This window comes from Exophiala viscosa (assembly GCF_022695815.1).
Source record: "Exophiala viscosa unplaced genomic scaffold EDD37scaffold_7, whole genome shotgun sequence".
NCBI classification, from domain to species: Eukaryota; Fungi; Ascomycota; class Eurotiomycetes; order Chaetothyriales; family Herpotrichiellaceae; genus Exophiala; species Exophiala viscosa.
The window spans coordinates 318,672-342,717 of NW_026944359.1; the positions used below are offsets into that span (position 1 = coordinate 318,672).

Sequence of the window (24,046 nt, forward strand, 5' to 3'; positions counted from 1 at the left end):
CCGTTTGCTCACTTCCTCTGTGTTTGGACCTCATGCTTCCTGTTCCCTTGTTTGCGCGTGCTGAGAACATCACTGATCTTCCCACCACAGATGTCATGCTTTCGAGCACTGTCTGGTGACACCGTGACATACCATAATCTCTAGATAGTGCTTCACTACGATGTGAGAGATCAAAACGATTTCTAGAATATCTATCGTTTCCTCTATATCAAGCTCGTGTGCGCTCGCCGATCTAGGCCACTTACGGTGCAAGTTCTATCGTTTTCTTGTCTGCCATTACCAAGCCTTCAACTTCGTAGCATATAAAATCTAGGTGCCTCCGAATCCAAACACTTCTTCAATCAATTTCACCTTCCTGCCCTCCTCCATGACCTGCCGCCCAACGACCTCTCTCACGTCGTTGGCCAGCGACCCAGGTCCACAGACAAAGACGGTCGCCTCCTCCAGAGCCATCTGCCTCCTCCTCGCTTCACCTAGGGCATACAAGCGCGGATCCGAACTAGGCATCACCCTGCTTCCACCCGCACTCACAGGGAAGAACCCCTCGATCATCGGCTCCAGATCGGGCCTCCTCCCCAATTTATGAACCGACACACCATGTTTCGTGAGCTCCGGTGACCTCTGCTCCTCCATCTCAACATCAAACCCAACACTCCCACGGGTGACATATACGTCGACACCACACTCTTCCAATTCAGCACCAATCCCTTTCAACATCTCGATTCCCCAAGAAGCATCAGCAAACCTCCTAACCACCCAGATCATTCTGACCATCGCATCCTTCCCAGCTGTAGACCGCCGCTGCTCCACCAACGCAATATAAATCGGGATTATATACGTAGCTCCCACACCTCCAGCGACCATCAAAACAGGACCACTTTCCCTTCGCTGCACCATTTCCGGCAAACTCATCCCAGACCCTCCATACGGTCCTTCAACCCTGAGCTCCTTAACCTCCCTACTCTTAGCAATATCCGCAATCGACCGTGTCTGCGGTCCACCCACATTCCTAACCACAAGCCTCACGCTCACCAAACCCTTCTTCTGGTACTCCACCGCAGCAATCGTAAATGGCGTCCTCGGCCCAAACCCCTCAGCATGTAAATACAAATGCTGCCCTGGGCCACCAGTTGCGAGGGCAGACTCTCTCGGAACCTCAAGCAACACATTCACCAACTCCGTTCCCTCCACCGCCTCACACTGTGCGTTGACGACAACACTAGCTCCAAATCTCCTCACCACCGCACCAGCCCCCCAAACCAACCCCGCCAGTCCAACATAAACTCTCGTATACGGCACATGCCACCACAAAGCCAGCACAACAACAGCACTCAAAACAACATGACTCCGATAGAAAACAAAATGATACCACCTTCTCCGTATCCCAGGCAAACTCAACACCCAAAGGAGACTGAACGCCACAAACGCAACAACCCCCCAAAGAACATCCCAATCCCCAATTCGCTTCGCCAGGAGATTTTGCTGGACAAAGAAATTCAAATACATGAGAACATGCGCACCCACCAACGCATACAAAATTCGCCCGAACAATCTATGCCAGCTGTTCAACCTTTCATGGGATAACCCTGTGGCAAGACTCACAGGAGACCACATAGATTTCATACCGAGCAGATAATTCAACGGTAGTTGCGACACAGCGACATGTCCAAACGCTTTGGCAAGGTGCATGTAATCCTGCCCTGTGGACCGGAAGATCAGGACGAGAAGCCATATAAGGTACAGCGCGCCAAAGAGTTGAACGCCCAGGGGACCGAAGTCGCCGGTACCGCCGATGGATGTCTTTGTGCCGAGGACCCATGATACTCGACGCCACTGGACCAACAAATGCGGTGGGAGCGTCTGACTCAGTAAAGGACGCAGGAGTTTGCGGTGTATGTATACACCTAGTAGAATGATGATGGGACTGACCCAGGCCATTTCTCCAGAAAGATTGAGTTGACGGCGGCGTTCGTCCTTTTCGGCGGACGTAAGTGTGACGAAAGAGTACGCCATCGTGACTGTTTTTCTTGTTTCGACAGCCGCGGTGGTTCGATGATATTGGTATCCAGGATTGATGAGGCGTCAAGCGTCACCGCCAATACCAAACCCCTTGCACCTCTAAAGGCGTGGCTGACAATCAAGCTGCTTTGGAGTGGTCGACACTTCGCGCGAAGGCTGAATCAATGGCGATCAGCATATTCAAGATTGGCGGACTGAAGTGTTAGAGTACAGGATTGTTATGGTCATGTTGAGCGAGATGAGGCATAAGTCAACCTCAGATAGAGAGAATCGAAGAGGTGGCACGACAATGCCAAGACGAGGCTGAGAAGGACCAGGGTTAAAGGTCGTGATCCACTGCGAGCCATCTAGGTAACATCGAGAGCAGGAAGAAGATACCAGGTATAAATCTTCTGGTCATCCTGCCACTTACACGGAATAACAGATAGTGATGGGCCAGTACTTAGAGCAGTGATCTCGAGGGACATAAATTGCAACACTCAACCACAGGAATAAATTCCAACCCTTTCTCATGGTACTTAAAAACATGCCGCAACACAGAAACCTCGACGCTTGCTATGCGATATGCTACAAAGGGGAATGGCATTGCATTCCAACCCATAGTCGTCAACAAATGTTGCATTCTAGCCATCGGCAACATGTTTCATGAACGATGTCTCATCAAGCATCCAATAACATCCTGGCAACCATGTACTACCTACCCAGGAACTTCATTTTCGACCCTCTTGATTATTCATTACCATTAGCATTCATTGTCTTCAGCTCTCTGTAGCGCCCTCTTCTCTCACTGTCGTAGGCGACACGGCCTCCGTAGGGTCAAGATCTTCTTCAGCTCGACCGGGGGCGTGCTTGGATGATTCGTCCACATCCTGCCCCAACTCAAAATGTGGCGCTTTTAATATCGGTTTGGGCTTTTTCGGTGCTTCTGAGGGCGAGATTGAAAGTTCTGCCTTCTTCATCACATCCTCCTTGCTCTTACTGTCTGGCATCTCTCTTTGTGGAAGCTCTGGAGCATCACCCAATTGTCGACTGCCCGTGGGCGATAATAATGCTTCGCTTTGCCGTCGTTGAAGGTCTTCGAGCTTCGTAACCGGATTCTGTTTTCCACAATATTGGCATCTCCAGAAAAGCACAACGCTCAAATCATGTAAAAGGGACGGCAAAGCAGTAAACGCAGGCGCATAGGAGGGGAAGAAACGCACCCAATCTTCTTGCTTTGGTACTCCCTCAGCTGCTGGAAGTGACTCTTCGTCTCTCTCCTGTCCCCAGATGGTGGATCGCCGGATTGGGGCCGGAGTTACAGGTAAGCTCGGTCGTTCAACTTCGGTGGGGAAATCGGTCAGTCTTAAACTCGCTCGGCGAGTGTCTCTGGTAGGTGGCGTAGCATTCGAGTCTTGGGAAGGAGCTGGATGCAAGACTTGTAAATTGCCTTTTCTCGTTTGGGCTAGACTGAGGTTCCGCACGTATCGTTCGATCTCAGGCATGTCGTCCCAGGCATTTACTCTTTGCTCGAATGACGCCCACGGGTCGCTCGGTGTGGCTACGCTCTCTTCGCTTGCATCTGTGATATCAGTTCCCGAAGAGGATGGAAGCTCATCTTTCTCGACCTGAGACATCGGCTCTTCTACAGGAGGTGGGCTGGGGGCCCTCGCTCTAGGAAATACTCGGGTAGGTTTGGGCGCTCTGGCCTCCCAAGGGAAAATCGGTTTGGGTTTCTCAGGCTCGGCGGGTTTTTGTGGTACTTCATACCACATGTCTTTGGGTGCTTCAGGGTAGTGACTTGGTGGTTGGAAGAGCTGAGTATCGCTGGACATGTCATAGATTCGAGTAGGGAAGTTAGCCGCTTCAGGTTTGGCATGTGTAGGTGGTGGTGCTCTGCAACAGTGTCAGTAGCGGGCATCGTGCTAACCCCGAGCTCTTACCTCGTTGGATCCCATTCGATGTGGGGAGCCGAGAACCGTCTTTGTTCCACTGTCGACACAGGAGTGAAGTCATTCTGGCCTACAGGTGTTGAACTGTCGCCCAAAGGCATCTCTACGTTTGTAGGTTGACCATCTTGAACCTTCTTTGATGACTGTTGTGTTCGAGTATTATAATGCGTGGTTTCCTGAGTCACTCAGTCGGGATTCACGTAGACCGAGTATAACTCACCTGTGATCTATAATGTCGGTCGTATACTGACCACCAGTGCCCCAGGAGCTCTCCATAGACGCCGGTGTTCATCTTGTTGTCTCTACCTAACGTCCAGGGCTTATCTTGGCCGATGAAATGGACGACAGCAATGCTGCTTTGAAAATGTCGATAAGCTGGGACGTACTGGTAGTTCCCACTGGGTGTGCAGTTGTAGACGAAACTTAATCGTTCCCACTCGCGGAAGTGCATGTTCAGTAGACCCTGGTCGGCTCCGTCGAAGCTGATTCCGCGCTGCGCAAGTGCAAGTAAGGAGTAGTAGTCCCCCATATTGGGCGAGAAGACCATGAGACCAGTGTTGAAGCAGTCCGGCCAACCGATATCAGGCACAGCAGCGAATTCTGTGTCCAGCTTGAGCAGCTCGTTAGGCGCTCTCAAAGCCACCATATCTGCATCCATGTAGATTATCCTCTTGTACTGTGTCTGTCTCCATAGCTCGATCTTTGTGAAGGTGGATATTAGGTCGGGTCTGTTCATGAGGTAGAGATTGGCAGGGTTCTTGTTGGTTATCGCCTGAATAGGCACAATGTCATCGTAGACCGTCTGGGCGGGTTAGAGCGAGGACAAAAATAACAGGAATGGTAGGCGGACTCGAAGTTCAGTGATAGTGTCGTTGGCCAGTCTGTCGATGACAACGAAAGCTACCAAAGGAGCTTTTGCGCTCCGGTCTTTGAGCGAATGGCCCAGTACCATAGCACCTGGGCGTGTGTTAGCTGCGTAGACGAGTTCCCTGCCATGTATGGCATACCTGGTAGGTAGGCATCGTTCATGAGCAGCTGTACGCGTGCGTCAGTGATGTATGCGGGGAAGCAGCTATACAATAGCTTACCGTCGCAAAGACAGCTGTACTTATGGGCGCCATGTTGGCAGAGGAGGATCTGAGGGCCAACAACAGGACAAAGGGCGGGTATGGCTGGTGAGGACGTATATGAATGAATGCAGATAGTCGAAAAAGAATAAGATCACCAACTGTGTAGTTGATCCAAAGCCTAGTGAACCCCAAAGAATGCCTGGGGCGTGATGTTTGGAGAGTCGGACTCGAACTCGAAGGGAAAAAAAGAAGCTGCAAATCTGATTGACGGAGCCCGTACAGCGGCCTCCCCGCACCGTGGTTTCTTGCAGGTGCAAATGCCTGCAAGCTTCACGCCGCATCCACCCGCAGCCTCTCTAGCCTTCCACTTAATCAGTCACCCAGCCAAACAGCTTTCCTAGGCTTTGATTTCGACACCTCCTCTCATGCTGGGTGACGTCTTCAGCCATATGACAGGATGATGAAATGCCCTGATGTCCCCCAAGATCCAAGGTCATCTGGTCCCCAGAAACAACAAGATCTACCACCCCGCAGATAAGTTCTTCCATTGCTGTGCGACATTTGTCCCCTGTCGCGGCGTACTGTATCTGTCAGAATCGAAGCATGGCGGTGAACAGACAAGAGATGGAATTCTAAACACGTTGTGACATGAATTGTGAGACCTCTAAGCGCAAGCTATCAGATTGTGGCGTTGATGATAAGAAAAAGGCATGGTTTACTTTCCCACTGGGGCTCCATTCTCCGTGCCGTTAAGCGACTTTAGGCATCGGAAAGGTTCTCGGTCGGCCAAATTGCCAGCCTTCTGCCGGCTAGCTACCCCTAACACAGTACAAGCTTGTCGTTACCGTGAGCCGCCATGACTGACATGCTCCACCAAAACAACACCGATCCAGTACGTATCTCAAGACATCACACCACTCCCTTCCAATTTTATGGTAGTCCCTCGCAGGTTGGGTCTTCTAGATATACTGGATTATTCGAGTGCTTCCGGGGTCTTCCTATACCAACTAAGGGGTGAAGATATCGCTGGCTCGAGCTTCAGGAACAAAAAGCTTGTCGTGGCACGCTCGGCCCTTTGACAGGTCGGATGGCGTACAACGGAATTGGTGTGTATGCGGTCTCGGCAGTGGCTGATGCGTGGCGGTGAGAGAGTTTTCTACGACTACTCGGAAGCTTTGTTGGAGCTTGTCAAACTGCCGAGGGAGATCTTTCGTGTTACGCCTGAGGTTTTGGTGGTAGTCTTCCCATTCATTAGTCGGTGGATCAAATGTCCCCGGCCGGGATGTGCTTCTGTACGCCGATCAGTCCTTTTGTCAAGACGACACTTCAAGAATCTGCACGTCCTGGCATGAACGACACCCAGGGTTCAAGCATATATCAGACTTAGTACGAACGGCTGGTGCATGGCCGAGCACTTGCACCACCTTGAGAGTGTCTGAAACAAACATAAGAAGCTCGTCTGACTCGTTGACTTCCCTTTCGTAACGTCTTCGGTGAGAAGAGCAGCCGCGCCAGCCCTGTCCGCTCGATTGCAATACATGGAGGATAGTTAAGACAACTATAGCTTCATGTCAATATTGATGTCCTCGCTGTTACGTCCAAAAGTTTGTCAGGAAGCCGCTCAGTCAATCGATCCAAATTACCGGCCCTCAGAAAAAAAGCAAAGACGAGTCAGTCACAGGTGGCATAGTGAGGCTCCTGAACACCCCGTTCGTTATTTGTCACATTGGCACCCGGCGCACATACACCTTAGGCGGCGTCCGCTCCTCTCCACCAACTCCACTCTTCAGCTGGCTATGTACACTTGCCAGTTGCAGCGATCGACGCACATGTTCTGGTTCCCAAGAGAGTCACAACAAGAGTTGGAAAGTGTCCCTCATTCTCGCCCCCAACTTCATCTCAATGGGATATCGACAGATGTTTCCACCCGAAAGACGCTCCTGTTGCGTTGAAGAACTGTATGAAGGGGTAAGAGTGAATCGTTCACGATTTCCTCTCTCAAGCTCACAGGGAGTCTTGTCTTCGCCTTTTTTGGTGCGGAGATGCTACGATGGCTTTCAAGCATGAGGCAGCGCCTCATCATCACAGATAGACGCACCATCAACGCCACCAACCAGTACAATCCAAGTTCCCGAACTCACCAGCGGTAAGTGCCACTAAGACCTTACCAAAGAGGCTTTGTTTACGTCGCTCATACTGTCAACGATTTCAGTTTCCGAGACTCAAGTTTGCTGGCGAGATACCAAACTCGTGAGATATATAGTGATCCCAATTTCCTTTCATCGGCAAATCCCGGTTTGCTCCATGCGCTTCAACCCAAATCTCAAACTCACACGATAGCAAGCCAAAGGGACCGCATGCACGTTATCGCTCGGGAATGTTTACAGACAGTTCTTCTCCAGCAGATCATCTGTGCTTGGCCTGATTTTGGCAGTTTTAGCGCATAAGTCAAGAGTTTGACTGGCACAGCCGACATGCATATATCTTTGCTCGAGCACCGGTTGTCGCTAAGGAGTGACTTCTCTGACTGCAGACCTGTCTTTGCTACCAATTCAGTCGATCGATTGACAGAACCAGAGTGCTCATCTCCTACAGCTAACTGCTAACAAGATCCGGGAGATCAGTGACTATATAGTTCGACCCGAGGCGATAAAGCTTGGGTGACAATGCGTCGTATACATCGTCATGTTTCTCAGGGGAATCTAGGGTCGACTACAACACCATGCGAGAATGAATCGAATGCCTCATCCGAAGATCAGACACGTACCACGAGGCGTGTCCATTTTGTACCATCACTTGCGCTTCAGATGGCCAAACATACCAGAAGGAGTATACTTCGACCTGGATTCAGCTTACTGGGAAAGGAGGGTGCCGAGACCAAGTGGGGCGTTAACCCGAACAACGACGACATTCGAAACCAAGAGGCCATTGTTCGTCCCACCTATTCAGTAACGGCTGAGCATGAGCATCGCTCACCAGAACTGCTCGCTCGTCGGGGCCCTGTTGATTCCTGCTCTCAACACACAGACTATGACGCACAGGAGACATGGATATACCCGCGCAATACCTCCAAGACGAGCCATTTACCACCATCCGATCCTGCAGACTTTGGAAAGACTCGCTTCTCGGTACTCTCCAAACGTGACGGCCGGCACCACTATGAAGTCCTGCAGCCTGAACTTCGACGCGAGGCGCTCCCACCTTGCGACAAAGCTACCCACATTGCTCAAAGACAGCAAGCGAGCGAGAACCTTCCCAGCAACTCAACTCCGCACTCCAACCATAGTGCTGGCAGTCCCTTGCCTGCACAGTCGGCCTCTTCGTCATACTCCGGTATGTCGAGTCCATTGCCACCAGCAACACCTTCGAATGCGCTCTCTCCCGTGCAATGGCTCCGTCCTTTCAAGGCTGCACCATCAGGAGCAAACTATCTCCCGAAACGTCGCTCTGAAAGTGGACGACAGGCCCCCACTGGCACCAGGTCTGCCAAGGGTAGAGGCGCATGTGCAGATTCACAATCCGCATGGCAAGAAAGTTCAATACACAGGAATGATATTTATCGACGACAACGCCATCGTTTCAGTGAGGCTGTTTGCTCCGAATACTACTACGTGGACCCTCTCTCACCATACCCACCGGGGCTCGAAACCACTATAGATTCTTCGACATTCACATCGTCTTACTCCTGGAGGCACGGAACACAAAAACGTAGCCGCTCACTTGCATGTCGCTCCGACAAATACCAGTCCGACCCTCTGCTGATGACCACATCAGGCAGGAGATCCGAGCAATTAGGAGGGATCGTTCGGCGAGCCAGCTATATCGAGCCACGCGGTGCTGGCTCAAGATCCTCCGAAATGCAACTATACGAAGCAGGAGTCAAGCCGAGCGGATCGACCATTCATCGAGACACAGTGGCAAGGAGAAAAAGAGCCATGAAAATGGACTCCTCATTTTCTAGATGCATCTGTGTGTACTGTGGTATACATCATCAAAAACCTTTTGTCTTGTTTCCTGTGGAGGCATCAGATCAGCCAGAATCAATCCTAGGTTCATAGTAAAGGGCCACTCGCCATGAAAGGGAAATCCTCTCCTCGGTCGTTGACAGTAGATAGAAAGTTTCCAGGTGGGGGACTGTAGATTGCGCCATACACACAGTAGACTGCTCTTTTGCCCCACTTACACCAGGGGTCATCCGGCCCCTTCCCGGCACTTTCAACGGTAGTGCAGGCGATCAGCTGAGCAGGGATTAGCTGACTAGTTTGCAAAATAGTAGCGTACTCTGATAATGTGGAATTGCCACACCGTCCTAATGAAGGAAGAGAGCCTCTCCTTAGTCAGTGAGCTCATCAGCACAATACAGCTCAGTCCAATTTGGTACTTTCGTTGAAGTTTCGTAGGCTCCACATATGATGGCTCTTGACGAGGCGACCGGTAGAAAACCCCTTCAACAGTGAGACAGCTTTCTCTACTTGGAGCCTTCTCCTGCACATGTTTTCTTCGAGGATCAAACAATGAGAGGCCGCAAGGAACTTGGATCGAGTTTCTTTCCCGCCCAATCTGAAGAGACCATGGCCGCCACAATCTTCAAGGAAACCTTATGATCAGGGCGTCATGAAATTCCAAGGGGGTGTCGTCGTCCTAGAACGGTGAGCATGATAGATGCTCTCGGCGGTGTGGATGGTCTGGACATCCAAGTCGGTGACGTAGTTATGAGCGGTATGGCCACTGAGTGGTAAACGGACCTCTAAAGAGGTATACAATAAGAGGTCGTCCTTCCAGATGCGATGGGGTCCATCGTGGACATAGAGAGCTCGTCTCTTCAGGTTGAGATATTCCGGTGACACCCCCCAGTACTGCGGGTAGGCTCCATCCTTTCGGCGGCTGCGGCGTCTTCTACCTTCGCCGGGAATGCGTGCTCCTCTCACCGTCTTCTCCTCGCCCTCTCCTTCTCCGTCTTCCTCCTCTTCTACCTCCCGGTGGACGGCGTGATTCTGTTCAATATTACCCTCCCCCTGCTCCTTGCCTTGAGTTCGTGGTCCCGCCTCGTCGCGGATGGTGGGTCGTAATGGGTGCAATCCATGGTCACTCTTAATCTTATGTAGGTGCAGGGTCTCTTCCACCAGGGGATCGTCGGCAACGGACAGCAGATGTAAGGTATTGATGTGGTTGGAGGGCACATCTTGTAGGATCGTAGACAGAATGCAGTCGTCGAGATGATTGTACCAGTGTTGAGGCTGTTGGAAAATGTAGCCACAAAGAGAGCACCTTGGAATACTGCTAGCGCTGCTAGTGCTGCTGATGATCATGCTTTCGCCGTGATGGACGATGACTTGGTGGTCATTGGGGCAGACAGTTGAAGCTGGAACCTTCTTGTTCTTCTTCGTCGTCCGCTCGACATGATGTACATGGACGAGGTGTTGTTTCAAGGCGTCGACTCTATGGAAGCTAATCTCGTTCGGTGAGTGAGCGCCAGGGCAATACTCGCAGACCATGAAACCTCGATAGTGACATATGGTGTGACGAATCTGATCGTACTTGCGGGCGAAACCTCGTAGGTGAAATTCGCAACTCGATAAAGGGCATTTATGCGGTCGGTCAGCCTGATGGGTCACCATATGTGACTTTAGGTCTCTGAAAGGTTTGCCGCATTTCGAGCATGGATAGAGCGATTTCTCCTTGACCTTGGGCAGCTGCAGGTCTATGTCTTTCGATTGTACAGCTGGTGGCGACTGTGATCCTTGGCGATGCATGTCGCCAGCTGAGTCAGGCGACGTCCTTTCCGGATGTTCGTCCTCCACGTCCTCCTCTTCGTCGCCAGTGTTCAATCTGCATTGCGGGTCCATGTGCAATCCGTAAACAGATAGTGTGAGTGAAATGATTTTTCCGAACCAGTCCCTCTCAATCCCGGACAGGATTGAGGTGGCGTACGACAACAGAGGCGTCCAAAGGCAGGCTAAGAACGCCATATTGCCATATATATCTCTTTGATAGAAACGAGCTCGGGAATCATTGCCACATAAGCGAAGAACCCTTTCATGCCCCAAGATTTGTCCTCTCAAGACTCCGCTAACTGGTCCGTTCTCGCGACACAGGACGGCCTTTAGATGCCCCTCTTGATCTCAGTCCTTTGGAAAGTTCCGTCAAGCCTCTCCCGTCAAGAGCCCACTGGGTTGAGGAACCAATTGGAGCCATCATCCAGCTCCCATGTCTCTCCACTCGTGAGTACCGGTTCCCTCTGATCCATCCTCGATCCTCGTCAATTGCTCGTTGAACCGGGAATGCTGATGAACTCAGTATTGGGGATGTTGACAGTGATAGGACGAATAGTTCCGCGGCTGACTTGGTTTCCATCAACTGGAAGTTGGTTTCTCCTGCGATTCAGCGAGCAACACACTAATTGATGTAAGCCATCAATCAACATTTACAGTAACTACTGTGTAGTACTGTAACTCCCCTAGGTACATTTTCGATGGATACATACCAAGTCAACTCGGGGTAAAAGTCACACAGTCAGGCCGCTGTGTGGTAGGTTGGATAGGTTGAATGCTTGCCACTAAGATATAGGCTTCCACACGGCCGCCGAAGTTCTACCTTATTGACGGCGCGACTAACTTACTGTATCCTTGTTGCTGAGATGTGTGTAAATGGACAATCGAGGGTTTGAGTACAACGATTGTCTAGTCTGTACAAAGCCAATTCCTTCTATTTCCAAGCTGTTTACAATAGAAGATTTGCGCCACTCTTAGAATCAGCACATGTTGGAACAGGGTATCTCCGCACAAACAGTTTCAAGAAAGTCATCGGTGAACTTCATCCCAACATTCTTTCGATATCTCTCAAGGTGCCTGCACGCTGTTCTTTCCGCTTCTTTCCTCCGTCCTTCTCTCCAAACGCCTCACTGGCCAGCTGTCTCTTCTTGGCTTGGATCTCGAGGACCTCATCTTCAATGGTTCCTTCGACGATCAGACGCACAACCTTACAGTCTCTGGTCTGTCCGAGTCGATGGACGCGATCAACGGCCTGGTCCTCAATTGCCGGTGCCCACCAGGAGTCGGCCAATATGACCTGGTTGGCAGCGACTAAGTTGAGTCCGACCGAGCAGACCGAAAGTGACGCCAGCATGATTTTGCACGAAGGGTCCGTGTTGAGCGCATCGATCGCCGCGTCACGACGGGTGGAATTCATTTTACCGTCCAGCCGCGTAAAATTTAGCCCATTGCGTTCGAGCTGGGCCTGTACTAGATCCAAGAATGAAGTCCACTGCGAAAACACAACAGTCTTGACATTGCGATCCTTCTCAGACGCTTTGAGCACCTTGATAAGTGCCTCGATCTTGCTGCTTGTGTTCTCCGGGTCAATGTCGAGGTCAGGCTCGTCACCCTCTCCGATGCCTGCGGCTGGTTCGACCAATTTCTCCTTGTCAAGAAGCTCGGCTCGACACATCGGACACTTGTGCTGAGTTTCAATAACTCTTTCGATGCATCCTCGACAGAAAGTATGTGCACAACCAGTGATGACAGGGCTCTTGAGCGAGTCGAGGCAGACAGGGCAGTCTTCCTGGGAGTCGATTGCTAGCTGCAACAAGTCCTGCAAAGCTTTCCGGTTGGCAGCGTTCCCCACATCAACGACGGCGTTGCCTTCCACAAGCTCCAGCAACCTCTTGATACGTTCGTCACCACACATCTTCCAGTGGTTGCAAGTCTGACGCAATCTCAGCAGCACCTCAAGCAAGTGAGTCATGTTCGTGTCTCCCTTCTTGGCCTTGGCAGCTTCAAGCAGACCTTTGGCCTCACTTCTGAAAGCATCGTACCTCTCCTGCTCGTGAGGCAGAAATTTGACCGCGTATTTGTGGAATGTGATCTCCGGAAGCTTGAGATCAATGAACTTCATATCTTTCATGCGGCGAAGGCATAAAGTCGACATAAGTGCCTGTAGCAGCAAACGTGCCCCATCATTGCCGGTTTTAAGCGGTCGAATCAGGGTGGAGTTGAAGATTTCAAATTCTGCTAATCCTCCTGACAGACGCAGGAACTTCACATGCGAGTACAGGTCCTTGAGGTTGTTGACAATAGGTGTGCCGGTAAGGACCCATCGAGATTGCGCCATGAGTGTACATGCAGCTTGAGACATTTTGGCTTTGGGATTGCGAATCTGGTGTCCCTCGTCCAGCACAACGCGGCGCCATGTCATGGAAAACAATCCTTTGGCAGTAGGGATTTTCTTAGCTTTGTCTCCGCCGAAGCCAAACAGCTCCTGCGTCATGGTCTGATAGGTGGTGATCACAATATCGTACTCCTTGAATTGCTCTGGTGACAGATCCTTGTTTCCTTGGCCGTGGTATGTCAACACTCGTGGCGCGAACTTTTCCTTGACATGATGAGATGCCTGCTGGCTCCAGTTGCTCATGACGCTCAACGGGGCGACGATTAGTGTTGGCTGTCCGTCCTTGTGCGGGTCTGCCATGATGAGAGAAATGACCTGAATAGTTTTGCCTGCCGCCAATCTTTGTTAGCATGATCTTCGTTTGCACGGGACTGTTGTGGGAAGACTTACCTAGACCCATATCATCAGCTAGGATGCCACCACTGGCAAGCTCTGGAGCCTTGCTGAAAGAGAAGTTTGTGGCGATGTTGGTATAGAGTTTCCCTGCCTTTTTCCACAACTGGACGACATCATCCTTATTCTGCGGCAATTGAGGCGACTCGTGATCCAGCATCCACTGCAGGCCTTGTCTCTGATATGGCAGCAAGATTGTCGCAAGCGCACCGGGCTGCGCGGCTACGGGCAGCTTCTCGAGCACCTCTTCGCTTGCGCCTATTTTGTTGACAACATCCTGAACATCTCGGGGATTGAAAGTAGTCGTCCCAGTAAGAACTTGGTCCAAGCTCTCTTGCGTCTGACTGCTGCTCATGGACGCGCTATTGAGGTTGCTGTACCTATTGGAACCTTCATTGTCGATGACAGCATTGCCTTTCTTAGCCATAGCAGCGGCAGCTTTCTCTCTGGCCTTTCTCTCTTTCTCCAACTCTTGTAGCTGTTTCTTGGACTGGTTGTACTCTCTGACCGGCAATCTCAGTTCTTTCATCTTTTGAGCAAGCGCTGCGCCTGCAACGGGATCACTGGTGCCAAATATTTTGAGCCCAATGGGACATTCGTAGTACGACTTTGGCCCAGTCAAGGCGCCTTCCACGAGCAGTTGGCCTGAATCGATTAGCGGAGCGAGCTTAGCAGCCACCTGTCTGGAAAGATGTCCGATTTGATCACGCAGGACGTTGTCGATTCTGATAGCATTGCTGTCGTACGGATTGCTTGGTTCCCGGCGGACCTTGACGTACTCTCCCACGGTTGCTTGGCCATCGTAGAATCTGCAGCCGACGATCTTGGTGTCGTAGATCCCATAAAGACGATAGTTTTCATAAACGTCGTCATCAAAGTCTTCAGTCAGATCAATTTCTCGGGCGATGTCAGCTTCTTGTTCCTGGGTGGAAAGCCAGCTGTTTCGGTCTTGCTGACTGTGTGTTTGCGAGCTGGAAAAAGAAGGATAGTTGTTGTGACTTTGGCTTCCACCGTAGCCTGGTTGGCTGGATGATGGTGGGGTGGGAAGATGTCCACGGTTCTTCTGGGAAGAGAATGATGGGGCCGATTTTGGAACCTTTGCTCTATGAGATGCTGGGAGGTCGTCGTCGCCAGTAAGATCAATTGTCTCCACTGCTTTTCTTTTGCCCTGCGTCATGGTGGAGGTGGAGATGGCTTAGAGATGACACGGGGCAGTTGAACGTGGCGAACTTGATATCTAGGATTCCTCTGCGAGCCGCAGGCTCTGCTTCTATGATAGAGGTTCTTTGAGTAAGTGATGGAATCAAGGCAGATATGGAAATGCAGAGATGAAAAGTGAGACGAGGTTTCAAAAAGAGCTTGACGCGTGAATTTGTTTATGACTGATATTCAGTAAGAACACGGTTTCACGTGACTTGGTAAGCAAACAGATTTAGCGAAATGAAAAAACGAGGCTTGCCAGGGTTGTGACAACTAGTCCACCAGGACATGATTTTCTTTGTTTGTACCTATATGACGCGATGTAGACTGCTTGAAGCTTGGAAGCCGCAGAGGACATCAAGCTAATTGAAATAGCTATTCCAGCACCTCATCTGTATCAAAACCAGGATCGATCGCTGGTATTTCGAAGTCACTGCTATCACTGTCCTCGGCTTGCAAATTCTGCGGTCTCGATGACATCGAACTGTGGTCTGGCTCCTTCCCCTTCATGCTTGGGATATCAGCAGCCATCGAAATGGCGTTCACGTCGTCACCCCCGGATGGTCTGAGAATTTGACCTTCATTCTGGCTCTCTTCGAGACCCATGACCACGTCTGACGGATCTGCACTTGGTTTCGACCGTTTGGTTTCTCTTTCCTCGGGCTCTTGATCTGCGGAGAAAGCCTTCTCCTTAGCCTCGCTTTCAAGATTCTCAAATGGTCGTTTCTGCAATCCGGAAATTTGCAGCATCTGATCACTCATCATACTTTTCAAGAGATTGTTTTCTTTCGGAAGGACCTCGAGGCTATCACCGTCTGCCACCTCGTTGAAGGAGGTTTCTGGTGAAGGCACACTCTCGTCACCATGATTTTGGACGTCTTCTTCCTCATCAGCATCCGAAGAAACGTGATCATCTGGCTTCTCCGAAGAAGCAACGTTTGTTCCGTGGACGACAGGCATCCTGGGCCTGAGCAACGCTTCAATCGCCGAACTTTCGGTGTTAGACCTTGCTAAGAAAGGTAATAGACTGGCTGTTGATTTGTTCTCTTTCGAGATGACTGGGTTGATGACGCTGGCCAACATAGCGTCCTCATGATCAAGCAAGACTGCCACGCGTTCCATCTCAATCCTCAATTGACGAGGTGTCGAAGAAGCTGGAAACTCTTTCAGGAGCTCCGGCAGTAGCTTCCATGCTGCACGGCACGTCTCTGAGCGGCGCATCACAGATGCATTCGTACTAGATATTTGTGCATGGTTGCCTTGTGTCGTTTTGGCCTTCAGGTCGATTTGTGTGCCAGTGCTAGATGCGTTGATTTTCTCCTCCGCAAACTCTGCTTTCAGGTCATTGCAACAATGCTCAATGAGTCTCGATAAAACAGCTGGTCTCAACTCCAGATTCAGGACATCAACATCCGCCAGAAGAGTGGTGCAGAGTCTGTATGCCTCGTATCGAACACCGTTGTGCCAGCACATGTTGTCGAACAGATCCAAAATCTGGATGGCGATAGTCCGCTGCACGGGAACAAGAGCTTGCCGGTAAGCAGACCATGTAGCATGGAGAACATGCAGACATGCCATATGAATCTTTGGCAGATTCAGCCATAACTCTTCCTTTTCTTCTCTACTAGCCTCTTTATGGAGTCGAAGAGAGTTCCCTGCGTCGCCCTTAAAGTCTGGCACAGTCACAACCGTGAGTCTCGCCGTGAGGTCCAGCAGGGCACCGATTGGTGCAGCCACTGGCAATGGGGTGGGAGTTGAAACCAGGTGTGAAAGCCAAGATAGCAACGCCATCAGTCTATTGCTGCCCTCGTAGATGCCCTTCCAGGATCTGAAACCAAACTTGCCATGCTCAGACGATTTCGGCTCTTTTGAGAAGTTTTCTTTCCAAGGAATAGTCTGAAAAGCTGGATTATTTGGTTCATGTTCCTCGATCACCGCTCGGAAAAGTTGACTAGCAGTTACATGAGCGGACTCAATAATGTTGCTGGCCATCCGTGTCCATTCCTGTGTGAACGTGTTTTTGGGTGTTGACGATAGTAGTAGGCAAAGCAGTTCTGAAGCCAGATCTCGGCTTTGCACGGAGGTGTCGCCGCCACCTATCAATTCCAGACAGAACATTTGGATCTGATCGAGGGACGGCCGAAAGATGGAAGCCTGTCGAGGCAGTAATTGATTCCAGCATTTCAACACCGGGTGCAGCAAAGGACTAGGTACAGACTTGCTTTCTGTGCCACCGTTATGGACGTCGATGGGTTTGAGAAGACCCAGGCAGGTCTTGATAAAGCTCGGAAGCAGGGGTGTTGCTACTTCCCTCAATAGAGTCGGATCGTCCTGCGCGAGGCAGAAGATGCGTGTCAGGGTGACAAGGTAAAGTGCCTTGAGTGCAACTGGATCGGGCTTATTCAGACAATTGAGCAAGCCTCTAGCCCAGCCCTCAGAGGCGCGAAGTCCATTGATACCACCATGGTCGACGACCGCTTTGATCAAGACGACAGCAGTATAGCGTCCGGCAGGAGACCTTTCTTGAAGCAAGGAACTGATCCGAGTTTTGAGCTTGTGAGCAGTCACAGAGTTGTCGCGTGCTTTTGTGTCTGCGAAAAGAAGTTCGAGACGACAATTTGCTAATTGAGCCGCGAGAAAATCAGCAACGCGAGGCAGATCGTCGACAGGTGTGACGTTCAGGCGATTCGTGATCGCTCGAAGGGAGCTGTCATTCTGCATGGCCGACTGTTTTTTCTACGACCCGTGCGGACTATGCAAGTGTGCTGCCCTTGGAACTACAGGTACATGCCGGCCTCCTTCTAGCTTCATGGTTTTGGTGTCGAGGAATTTTTTGGGGCATCGATGTCAAAAGGATGCATAGATACCGAAGTTCAGCCGGCCGAAGCCTTATCGATAAGAAAAGGTGTCTCGCTGTCCATTTGTTGATACTGACGTCTGTTTGGTTGGCCGACTTCGATTTGATTCATTTGTCTGGCTCCCTCTTTACCACTGTGGTCCTCACCTGGTTTTCTCAAGCACGATTTTCCTATAAAAAGAATGTCCTACACTCTTTAGATCCTCAGCCATACCAGCTTCTGAGTCTCGCTTGAAGTTGACACCCAACATATCCACGTCCCACAACGGTCGTCCTAATGGCGCCAAACGTGTCCTCTGCGCAGTCAAAACTGTCCTACCCTCTTTACGCCGCGGACTTCGACCCTTACAACCCTGACTTTCTGCTGGTCGGCGGAGGAGGAGGATCATCATCTACCGGTGTTCCCAACAAGATCTCCTTGATAGACACCTCTCGTCGCGACCAGTTGACAGAAGTTGTCGATGTCGAGCTCGTTAAAGGGGAAGACTCTGTGACAAGTCTTGCGGTCTCCGACTCTTTAGCATCTTGTCTGACCGCGTTCGCCGGCATCAACAGTTCTGTCGCCGCTCAGGATGCAGGTAAGAATGAACATCTAAGGTCTTTTCGCATCCCTCTTCCCGCGAAGAAAAGGAAAGCGGACGGGACGACCGTGAATGGAGCAGAAAAGCCAACAAGCCAGCCACAAAGCTCACAAGCACTCGGACGTACAGCACTCTTCAAATCAGCGAGAGGCACCAAGAATGAGACATACCAGAGAGTGTTGCGCTTTTCGCCAGTCAAAACACTAGGGCAGTCTCGCATTGCAGCAATTGCTTCTGGCCTTGCTCCCGAGAACGAGATTATCGTCTTCCAACCAACGCCTACACCCACGCAGAAAGACGAGATTTCGCGCATCGATCTCGGAAAACGCGAAGCAGCAGACCTAGATCTCAACGTGAACGTCGGCGAGAAAGAAGGCCACGTCCTGGCCTATTGCACAGACGACGAAGTCTTCATCCAACAAATACCAGCCTCCTTCAGACCTGCTAGTCCCATGTCCTTGTACCGGACAACCGAGTCAACCACGTCCCTACCACCCTCGAAGCGGCCCAAGTTCCGTGCTGTGCGCTTCCTGAGTCCTAGGTACCTATTGCTCCTGCAAAATCGGCCAGGCAGGACCGGAGCCGATTTGCTCATCCTCCGAATCACCAACGACCTTTCTCAGTCGCGCATCTCTCTACGCAAGCGCCTGCACAGTTCTACCAAAGCCGCTGTGGGCCTAGACGTCTGCCAACTCACCCGTTCAAGTCTCAACGAATACCAAGTCATCGTCGCAGTGGCAGGTCAGTCTGGCGACGCCAGCTCCATCGAGCTTCTGACGATCGACTACTCGGACGCCGGCGTGGGCACATTTCGACCCTACACACTGCTACGTAACGTCCACAGCGGCCCACTCACGCGCATAGTCTTTTCGAACTTCATCGGCCCAACCCTCCCAGTCACTAAAGAACTGCCAGCACAATCCATCCGCCTGGCCTCCGTAGGCGTCGACATGAATGTTCTGGTCCACTATCTCCCTCTGCGCCCCTACCCATCCAGTAGCAAGAATCCCCGCTATGTCCTCACTCCGCCAGGCCGCTCCGAGGCGATGCAGACCACATTCAGCGTCTTCGTGGCCCTTGTCGTTGTCAGCATCGTCGCGTTCCTGATGCAGGCCTTCTGCGAGATCCGGGGCGTCGTCCCACCCATGCTCGGCGCACCAAACTGGCTGACACCAAGCATGCGCAACCTCGTCGCCCGTCCCTGGATGTTTGGCGAAAACATCTCCTCAGTAGCCTACTCAGACATCCCGGTCGCCGCACACAGCGCCGCCGAAAAAGTCAAGGAGGCTATCGTAGAAATCCCAAGCGGCATCGCCAATGCCGCGTCCGATCTGAAGCAGTACTTACTGCACGACCTCATCCAGAGGAACTCGCAGCTCGAAACGCCAAAGGCCATCATCGTCCGCGAGGCCAACCTTGGCGAGTTGTCCGCAGAAGTCGCAGCCGATGCGGATCTGATCCAGAGAGAAACAATCAAGAAGTGGGAGGAGCTCAGCGAGACTGACCAGAAGAGCTGGAAGCAAAAGCTCATCGACGCGGGCCACTGGGCTGAGGCTCAAGGCGAGAACGTGCTCAAGGGCATATTCTTCTCGCAATTGACAGGAGCCGTCGGCAATATTGTGGGCGGTCAATAGCTACCAGGAAACGAGCATGCACGCAAGCAGACTCAGTCTACTGTTTAGCAGAATAAAAAGTTGAAGACTTTTCCTTCTCCATCATTTCATTCATCGTTACCTCAAGCTAGAAGGCATGTCTATCATCATTTTCCTTGCTCTTTTCATCTGACGCGTTACAATTCATAGCCCTAGCCATATCACAACGTGCAAGTTCCCCTATGTCGCCCGGGGAAGATAGCACCAAAAAGCCAGTGACATTGGTCTCCACGTCGCTCCCGTCGTGCCACAGCGAGAAAGAGGCATCCCATGCATGCTGTAGCTCTTTACATGACGATATGCATGCAAGTCCAGCTACACAGCGGCAAAACGTCCCTGACTGGCCGACAGTATTCATGCTCTTTCGAATCTTGCAGCTCCGTATACAGTAGTTCGATTCCAGATCCAAGCATCCACAGATATCCAACCTCATGACTGTCAATACCTGGAGCCAACAACTCAACGTAATGCAATCACAAGAGTGCGTCCAGTCCACTGGTGATTTCATCAACAAATCGCTGACTCTTTGCCCATCGTGACGCCCACCTCCTGCGCCCCAATGTGTCCATCCATAAACAAAGCCGCGCCCGAACCCTTGCAAAGGCAAAAGAGGTCTCAATAATTCAATGATTCCCATTAACAAATCATTGTCGCCCCTTTTCCCGCCATTTCAGCAACTCGCTCAGACTGGGCAGACTGCAGCCCATACGCATAAAGTCGTTTCGTAACAATTCATCTGCACTGGCTCGGCTTCTAACATCCACACAGAGACAGACGCTCAAAAACGCCTTGAGTTCACGCGACAACTTGTTGGGATTCTTCAGGCGCGGTGTGCCGTTCGTGGCAATCAGGAAAAGCGCTTTCAAAGGCTCTTCGTTGAGATAGGGAGGTTCTGACTCGATCATTTCAATGGCCATGATACCTAAAGACCAGATGTCGACTTTGGGACCGTACTCTTTCTGTTTGACCACCTCCGGGGCCATCCAGTACGGCGTTCCAACCATTGTTGCTCGCTTGCTTTTGGATTCGGTGAGCTTGGCACAGAATCCGAAGTCGGCTGGGGACAGATGTTAGCAAGCACTACAACATACGAAAGAGTCAAACTTACTGATCTTGACGTTACCGACACGGTCGAGTAACACGTTGTCACTCTTGATGTCTCGGTGAATAATGTCTTGAGAGTGTAAATGGGCAAGACCTTTGCAGGTTTCGAAGCAAATGGTGGCGATCTGATCTTCTGTGATGACAGGGTTGTTGTCGATGATGTCGGTGAGAGCACCTCCCTCCATAAATTCCATGACCACCCACAGTTCGTTGTTTTGTTCTTGCAGGAACGAGTCGAGGAAATTGACGATGTTGGGATGTTTCGAGTCCTTCATGACAATAATCTCGTTGACGATCAACTCCTTGCGCGGCTGGTTTCGGAGATCCATCTGCTTAATGGCAACTTGACCTTTGGGGCCATGAGTCCGGTAGATCTCTCGTGCAACAGCGGAGGTAGCACTTTCTCTTACTCTCGCGACGTAGACTGAGCCAGAAGCTCCTTGACCGATTTTCTTCTGCTTGCTGTATGACTCGTTGGGGTTATCTTTGGAGACCACCTGCTTGAGCTTGGCCATGACCTCGCTCTCGCTCATGCTTGACATTCTAACCTCTTTTGCCCGCTCTTCCACAGGCTTCTTCGCGGTGAGTGCAATTTCGGCTTCTTTTCGAGCATCTACCGGGGCCTTGACTGGTGGTTGTTTGGCAACGTTCAAGGGTTTTGGCTGCTGCACAGAACCTTGTGATCGGCTTGGAGATTGGCCATTGGCTCCATTAGCTTGTTGTTTGGCTGCACCATTCTTACTGGGCGTGTCTGCCTGGTACCGTGCATTTGGCGAAGGCTGTCGCTCCCGGTCTCGGCTGTCAGGCGATCGTAGGGAGGCTTGACCGGCAGAAGCAGACTGGGGAATCGTTTTCTGGGAAGCGCTCGTAGAGGGAGCGGAAGGGGCCGGTCTATGTGCAACTGGCTGTTGTTGCTGCTGTTGCGGTCTCGGGAGTCCTGAAGCGGATTGCTGAGGAGCACTGGGAGCAGCTCTGGCGGGATTGAACCTAGGATCCTGTCTGTTGGGTCCAAAGCCTCCGAGCTCTGTTTGTGCCATTGGTGGACGGGCCTTGGGTAGCGATGCGTTGTAAGAATCTTGTTCTCGACGGTTTCTCTCGGCTTCCTCTCGCTCCTGCTCTCGTCGCTTTTCTAGTTCCCGTACGCGCTTCTGCTCTGCTTCCATCTGAAGACGCTTTTGCTCTTGGTTGGCAATTTCCTTGATACGTGCAGCATCGGCTTCCATATCATACGACCCTTTGTCGGTTTGGGACCGTTGTAGCAGCGGTTTACTGGGAGGAGTTGCGGCTCGTGCTGGACCTTCGGGGTATTTGTTCATGAACTGGTTAGCGTTGTATCGTTGTGCATCAGTAGGAGGTGCAGGCCTTGGAGGAGCTACAGTGGTTCCGGTAGCAGGATACCCAAGCTGTTTGTTGGGTTCAGTTGCAGCAGGTGTAACCATGCCAGGGGTATACATCTCAGGATGCTGCTCCCGCATCTTTTGATCCGAAACAAACTGCAGCACCTCAATGACGGCCTGGGGATTCTTCTTGTAGTCATCTCTCGTAATTGCAGAATTGTTCAGCAGCTTTTCCCACTCTTGAGGTAACCCGACAAAGCCACCTGTTTGGGGATCAAAGCCAACATGGATGCGGTGACTGAAATTGGTCGGGTTACTGACACCTCCCATCCCAGGACAACGCTCGTAGATCTTATCGATCCAGTCGTAGATTTCGTCATCGTTCCGAACCTCACAAGTGATCGTCCTCGTAGGCAGGTCTCGGGCCATGATGACTTTGCCGGTCGCGTCTTTGGGATTGGCAATCCGAATGATCTCGAACGCCATACGGGTATCCTCCGAGCGCGTCACCCCAGTCACTGTATTCAACTGAATAGACTGCATCAGCTTCCCATTCTCGCTCTTCAAAAAGTCCAACCTGAACTCTCGAAGGATGAGGTATCTTTGGTTCCATTGTGCCAGGAATTTGTCCTCTTTGCAACGCACATGTCCTTCTTTTATTATTGTCACCGGTCCTGAAGTCTTTCCACTTCCTGCGAGCGACAGAGAGCTTCCATTAGAGAAGAAAGGGGCACTGGGTGTGGCGACGGACGGCGAATTAGGGCCATTAATAGACATGGATTCGAAGCTCGTGGTAGGGATAGAGGTGGCCGAGCGTCCCAAGTCCAGGTGTCGAGGTCTATCTGTCGGAGGACGAGGTGCAGGACCCGGGTTCATGAACTGACCAGCGTAGAAACTTGTCGAGGTCAGCGCCATGCAAACAGGGTTTGAGATCGGTACGCATGTGATTTCAATGCAGGATGAGGGATATCATGAACACTCACCCATTCTCCTGGCCTGAAGCCATTGTCCGGCCCGTCTGCGGAAACAAACTCGGTTACACGTAATCCGTGAAGCAAATTGTCAATCGTGAGACACGGAGGCGGTGGAGCTGTGGCAGGATTGGTGCTCAATAAAGTGGTATAAGCCGCCGGAATTGATCGAGCTGTGAAAGCATGCGTGCGGTGTCTGCGGGGGAATAGTCGGGACAAGTGAGGTCTGGACAAGCAGAGGTTGATGGCTGCTGTGCACGGTTTCACGGGTTGACTTCTGATGCCTGGTCCGCGCTACACTTTGACGATTGAGGATACCACGATAACAGTGAAAAGTCACCGCTGAGGCGACTGGTGGTCGTAGCGAATCGACAAATCTTGGATAGTCTGGTCTCGACAGGTATAGGGGAATTTCTGGAGATCACCCGAGTAGTGCGGTAGTAGGGCTTTACAAGGACGGTCGATGATGACCCAGGGCTGTGACAAAATGTACTCGAATTCTCACACAACCCTGATCAGGCTGAGACGACAAACGGGTGAGTGGACGAAGATGTGCCAGCGATGGGGTTGCAGCAGTATGGGTTGGATGGAATGGTTGGCGGGCATCGAGAGCGGCTAAAGAGGCCCTGGGTCTAGTGGAGGCAACAATTCTTCAATTGGGGGGTAAAACGAAGGCTCCTCGGGCTCTCTGGACCACGACCATCTCTCACTGGCTGCCATTGACATGGGACTTTTACGGCCCAAGGTCACGATCTTTGAATATCT

At 51.4% G+C, this 24,046-nt stretch overlaps 8 protein-coding genes across 8 annotated transcripts; 2 read left to right on the top strand and 6 right to left on the bottom strand.

The window, feature by feature from the left end:
* Window positions 1-182: 182 nt before the first annotated feature.
* Window positions 183-2,289, bottom strand: EDD37DRAFT_633383 (metalloreductase Fre8). The gene has a single exon (XM_062816781.1). It carries the CDS (start codon window positions 2,011-2,013, stop codon window positions 310-312), a length of 1,704 nt encoding a protein of 567 aa, XP_062668818.1. The 5' UTR covers window positions 2,014-2,289; the 3' UTR covers window positions 183-309.
* A 181-nt stretch (window positions 2,290-2,470) lies between these two features.
* Window positions 2,471-5,248, bottom strand: EDD37DRAFT_633385 (glycogenin glucosyltransferase). The gene is made up of 7 exons (XM_062816782.1): window positions 5,039-5,248; window positions 4,958-4,985; window positions 4,801-4,907; window positions 4,171-4,752; window positions 3,942-4,126; window positions 3,222-3,894; window positions 2,471-3,116 (listed from the first exon to the last, which is right to left on the bottom strand). The coding sequence occupies exons 1-7, from the start codon at window positions 5,069-5,071 to the stop codon at window positions 2,778-2,780; spliced, it is 1,947 nt and encodes a 648-aa protein (XP_062668819.1). The 5' UTR covers window positions 5,072-5,248; the 3' UTR covers window positions 2,471-2,777.
* Window positions 5,249-7,686: 2,438 nt separating this feature from the next.
* Window positions 7,687-9,078, top strand: EDD37DRAFT_610251 (uncharacterized protein; the record flags this gene model as incomplete). The annotated part of the gene is made up of 1 exon (XM_062815194.1): window positions 7,687-9,078. The coding sequence occupies one exon, from the start codon at window positions 7,687-7,689 to the stop codon at window positions 9,076-9,078; it is 1,392 nt and encodes a 463-aa protein (XP_062668820.1).
* A 546-nt stretch (window positions 9,079-9,624) lies between these two features.
* Window positions 9,625-10,773, bottom strand: EDD37DRAFT_658345 (uncharacterized protein; the record flags this gene model as incomplete). The annotated part of the gene is made up of 1 exon (XM_062818967.1): window positions 9,625-10,773. The coding sequence occupies one exon, from the start codon at window positions 10,771-10,773 to the stop codon at window positions 9,625-9,627; it is 1,149 nt and encodes a 382-aa protein (XP_062668821.1).
* A 926-nt stretch (window positions 10,774-11,699) lies between these two features.
* Window positions 11,700-15,003, bottom strand: EDD37DRAFT_448914 (SNF2 family N-terminal domain-containing protein). The gene is made up of 2 exons (XM_062812852.1): window positions 13,577-15,003; window positions 11,700-13,515 (listed from the first exon to the last, which is right to left on the bottom strand). Exons 1-2 carry the CDS (start codon window positions 14,754-14,756, stop codon window positions 11,834-11,836), a joined length of 2,862 nt encoding a protein of 953 aa, XP_062668822.1. The 5' UTR covers window positions 14,757-15,003; the 3' UTR covers window positions 11,700-11,833.
* Window positions 15,004-15,013: 10 nt separating this feature from the next.
* EDD37DRAFT_633400 (rRNA processing/ribosome biogenesis-domain-containing protein) lies at window positions 15,014-17,587 on the bottom strand. The gene has a single exon (XM_062816783.1). It carries the CDS (start codon window positions 17,498-17,500, stop codon window positions 15,155-15,157), a length of 2,346 nt encoding a protein of 781 aa, XP_062668823.1. The 5' UTR covers window positions 17,501-17,587; the 3' UTR covers window positions 15,014-15,154.
* A 160-nt stretch (window positions 17,588-17,747) lies between these two features.
* On the top strand, window positions 17,748-20,182 carry EDD37DRAFT_449197 (uncharacterized protein). The gene has a single exon (XM_062812855.1). The coding sequence runs from the start codon at window positions 17,914-17,916 to the stop codon at window positions 19,849-19,851; it is 1,938 nt and encodes a 645-aa protein (XP_062668824.1). The 5' UTR covers window positions 17,748-17,913; the 3' UTR covers window positions 19,852-20,182.
* Window positions 20,157-23,530, bottom strand: EDD37DRAFT_449095 (protein-serine/threonine kinase). Its single transcript, XM_062812853.1, has 4 exons — window positions 23,294-23,530; window positions 20,978-23,205; window positions 20,416-20,926; window positions 20,157-20,364 (listed from the first exon to the last, which is right to left on the bottom strand). The coding sequence occupies exons 1-3, from the start codon at window positions 23,314-23,316 to the stop codon at window positions 20,514-20,516; spliced, it is 2,664 nt and encodes an 887-aa protein (XP_062668825.1). The 5' UTR covers window positions 23,317-23,530; the 3' UTR covers window positions 20,157-20,364; window positions 20,416-20,513.
* Window positions 23,531-24,046: the final 516 nt, after the last annotated feature.